General features: G+C 52.3%; 2 protein-coding genes across 2 annotated transcripts in view; one reads left to right on the forward strand and one right to left on the reverse strand.

Annotated features, from left to right (window-relative positions):
• Positions 1-402: 402 nt before the first annotated feature.
• GGTG_13306 (hypothetical protein) lies at positions 403-904 on the reverse strand (the record flags this gene model as incomplete). The annotated part of the gene is made up of 2 exons (XM_009231212.1): positions 403-617; positions 754-904. The coding sequence occupies 2 exons, from the start codon at positions 902-904 to the stop codon at positions 403-405; spliced, it is 366 nt and encodes a 121-aa protein (XP_009229476.1).
• A 1,363-nt stretch (positions 905-2,267) lies between these two features.
• GGTG_13307 (hypothetical protein) overlaps positions 2,268-3,624 on the forward strand; it is a gene marked incomplete at both ends in the record, with an annotated part of 3,328 nt that continues 1,971 nt past the window's right edge. Inside the window, 4 exons of the mRNA XM_009231213.1 lie at positions 2,268-2,408; positions 2,495-2,753; positions 2,839-3,418; positions 3,500-3,613. Of these exons, the coding sequence (XP_009229477.1) occupies positions 2,268-2,408; positions 2,495-2,753; positions 2,839-3,418; positions 3,500-3,613 (1,094 nt within the window). The remainder of the gene's footprint in view (positions 2,409-2,494; positions 2,754-2,838; positions 3,419-3,499; positions 3,614-3,624) is intronic.

The raw sequence follows: 3,624 nt of genomic DNA on the forward strand, positions 1-3,624 counted from the left end.
ATGCAGGCCTCGCGGCGGCTTGTGTGGAATTTGACGTTCTCTCCCAAACTGGCGACATCTCAAATTTTCGGTTGGCTGCTGGCTTGCTTTCTCTTTTTTTGCTCCGCGGTTAAGGCACAGATGTCAGCTATCCCAACAGAGACGGGCGATTTGCCCACTCTCCATCCTGCGCGCTTTGCCTGCGCAAACAACGGATGACCAAAAACAGGCAGGGGTGGTCAGCGCGAGCTGCCAGTCCGTCAATCACTCGTACCCATTCGCCCCCGGGGCTGACCCACGCTTGAAGCTCTTTGAGGGGTGGTGGGCAAGCACGGCTTGTCATGCACGAACGTACAGATGAGCAGGTCAATAGGAGGTTCCGGGTTCAGCGATTCGTGACTCTGTGTTGTATGGACTAGTGGGCTAATACATAGCGGTGCATCCGGCTTCTGTAGCGATACTGAGCTCATAATTCCCTATCCGGATCCCCCTCGTCGGGCTTCTCCACCATAATGAATGACTCCTCATGCGAATCTCCTTGCAAATCTGCTGCGGAATTTCCGCAGCTCTCCTTAGTGTCCTCCTCTCCATTGGGTCCTTTGGTTTGGGGTTGAACTTTTCGACGTCGATGAGGGAGACTAGAAGGCTGGGATAGACTAGCTGTGTTTCTGTTTATCTCCCCGGTGCTGTACGTCGTGTTGGTTTGAGGCTGTCGGTTTGGCTGTCGTCGACCGGCTACCATGAGCTCCGAGAGGTTAGAGATGGCTCTCTTACCATCCTCAGTACTCGTTTGAGGATCTTTGTTGCGTTCGAAAGCTTGATCTACATGTATGCGGGCAGCTTTGCAAACAGCTAAGCATGCTTGAATAGAGTCTCTCTCCTCTTCCAAGCGCTGTAGTTCCGTTTTGCCAGGTAGATTCTCCATTGTGCTCGATGGTTGATAGAGAACAGTGCAGTTATGACACGGACGGTGGGAATAAAGAATAAGAGAACATACAGTTCCAGGATAATTCCATTGATTTGGTAAAAGTGTCTTCTTTTATATGTCGACCGGTAGACCCGTCGTCCCGCCAAAACTTCTGACTGGATCTTTTCGAGGTCCCGTTAAGAGTTAAACGTGTGGCCGAGCGTTTTTTGAAATTAGGGTCCCCCGGTGTGGAAGGTAGTATTTAAAGGTTTAAAAAACCGCCCCCTTCGACACTATCCAAGGTTAATAATTGGAAACCGTTTCCACCGAGTCCAGCCTGCCCTTTGGCCAATTCTATCGTGCTCGGCCGTTCACATGCTTATCCATAAGACCCCCGACATTAACGGGGCCTCTTGCAGTAGTGGGAGTCCTCATGCAGTGGGAGTCCTCATGCAGTGGGAGTCCTCATGCAGTGGGAGTCCTCATGCAGTGGGAGTCCTACGCGGCAGTGGAAGTCATTATGCAGTGGTGGGAGTCCTCCGTAGTAGTGGGTACCATCATGGAGTAGTGGGAGACCTCGTGCAGCAGCCGAATAGGCCCAGCCAATGTTATGACCCAATGGCTTGGATTAATTACCCAAGGCAGCCAATTGGCTGTTTTTATTCTCTTGGGTGGTGCAGAGATCTTGCAGGGCAGTTCTTAGGCCGGGTCTAGACTTACAAAGGTGGGTAGGAATGGTTAGGCTGAGGCTGTAGCAGATGTCACGGCCAGGGTCGTGGACAGGACCGCAAAAGGTACACTGTCGATTGGCATTACGAACGAAGATTCTACTCTGAGGAGAAAAGGGGAAGAAAAGGGGATTCTGGTGCTCGGCGTACGCCTGACGCATCTCGACGATTGTTAACCGCGTGGTCCTAATGTGTGGGTCTGGTCTTGGCCCAGATCGTCACAGCAGACACAAACGACTGGCTTAAAGTTTCCACTACGGTAAGAGAAACATCAGACCAAAGGTCTCTTATGACATCAGCTTCATTTCGCATCGGGAGACTCGGACAACTGAGGTGAGGCCTCTTTTTTTGCCTGCCGTCTTCTGCTATGAACGAGCGGTTGGGTGCGTTGCTGCCTTGAAATATCCCAAGCCCTTAAGCACAATATATTGGGTGGCCAGAAATTTCTTCAGTCCTCGAAATTCTTTCAAGTTCTTCCTCTTCTTCCACCACAAGAACTTTGAGATCTTGCCATCTCTTCGGAGCTTCTTGGTTGGTTACCAACGACTTTATTGTCACCCAATACAATACGATCACCTTTTTTTCATTGTTTTTTTTCCCGACACTGCCAGTTCTCCTTGTTTTCCCTCCGCGAGCAAGGAACCATATCCGCCATGCCCGCCGATACGGGCGGCCTGCCCTCGATTCAGCCCGCGCACCTTGTCTGCGCGAATAAGGCATGCAAGAAGGCCAAAAATGGCAACGCATCTACCGCCAAGGCTGTTATGGCCTGTGGTAGATGTAAGCTCGTTGCTGTAAGATCCTCTCCTCAACCATTAGCAGTGTCTAGTCGTGCTTGCGCATTCCACAATTCGTTAACTCAAAGCTTCACTCTCACCAGTACTGCTGCATAAAATGCAAGGAGAAAAATGCCGAAAAGCACAAAAAGGATTGCGAGTCCGACCTCCTCAAGGCAGACTGGAAGCCCGTCTGGATCCGGCAGCATCGAATGCCCACCTTCTTATCCGACGAGGGTCCCAAGATGGAGTATTTCGGCACCTTCAAATACCTCTGGGGCAACATCCCGGCCGTCGACATTGTTAAGCTTCGAGAGAACGAAGGAGTCAGATTCGAAAGAAATCTCGACCTGCTCCTTCCCGGTATATCTGCCAACACGACCCAGACCCTAGCCTGTTCCCATCTTTTTGGCGCCTAGAGCCGACTGAAAAACCTCGCCTACTTCAGCTTCCGGTGACCTGCGCAACGTCATCATGTCCATTGGCAAGCTGCCGCAGGAGTACAAGCACGACGTCTCGGTCGTACTCAATGACAAGGAGTTTGATGTCGTTGCCCGCAACGTCATTTTGCTGCTCATTTTTGCCACCATCCAGAACGCCGACACGGCCGCCGACTGCGTCCTTCACGTCTTTTACTCGGCATTCATAACCAAATCCCACATGGATATCCTCACCATCATGTTGCGGCCTCTTGTCCAGGACGTGTGCACCAAGACAGAGGGCAAAGACCAGGAAGCTCTGCTCGCAAAGACTTGGACACTCAAGGACGGCGTCCAGATGCGTGTTGTGCTATCGAGGCGCCAGTGGCTCCGCCTCCTCGCAATGACCGAGGCGCCCAAGAAGATCAAGATCGGAAAGGCTAAGGCGACTCGTGACAAGGTCGTCAACGCCCGAGCCCGCGAGGACTACCGGGATCGCCACATGCTCTGCCAGATTCCCCACATGCGCATGGGCTCGAATAAGTTCTATGCGGACGGCATGCTCCTCCCATTCGGAACACCTCGAGCCGACTTTACCATGCCCAACCCGTAAGTACCTCTAGTGCATATCTCCACCCAATAAGAGATGTGTCCATGCCCGTGACTGACTCCTATCTACATGTCAAACAGCACCTTCTTCCAAGAGAAGGATGTCTGGCCCATGATGGACTCATCGGACCCGCTTTCCGGCTGGTCTCTTCCTGATGTCCTCGACTCGCAGCGGGGCCCGGCGAGGAAGGATGCGTATGGCGCCC

The sequence above is a fragment of the Gaeumannomyces tritici genome (genome assembly GCF_000145635.1).
Source record: "Gaeumannomyces tritici R3-111a-1 unplaced genomic scaffold supercont2.11, whole genome shotgun sequence".
In the NCBI taxonomy this organism is placed as follows: Eukaryota; Fungi; Ascomycota; class Sordariomycetes; order Magnaporthales; family Magnaporthaceae; genus Gaeumannomyces; species Gaeumannomyces tritici.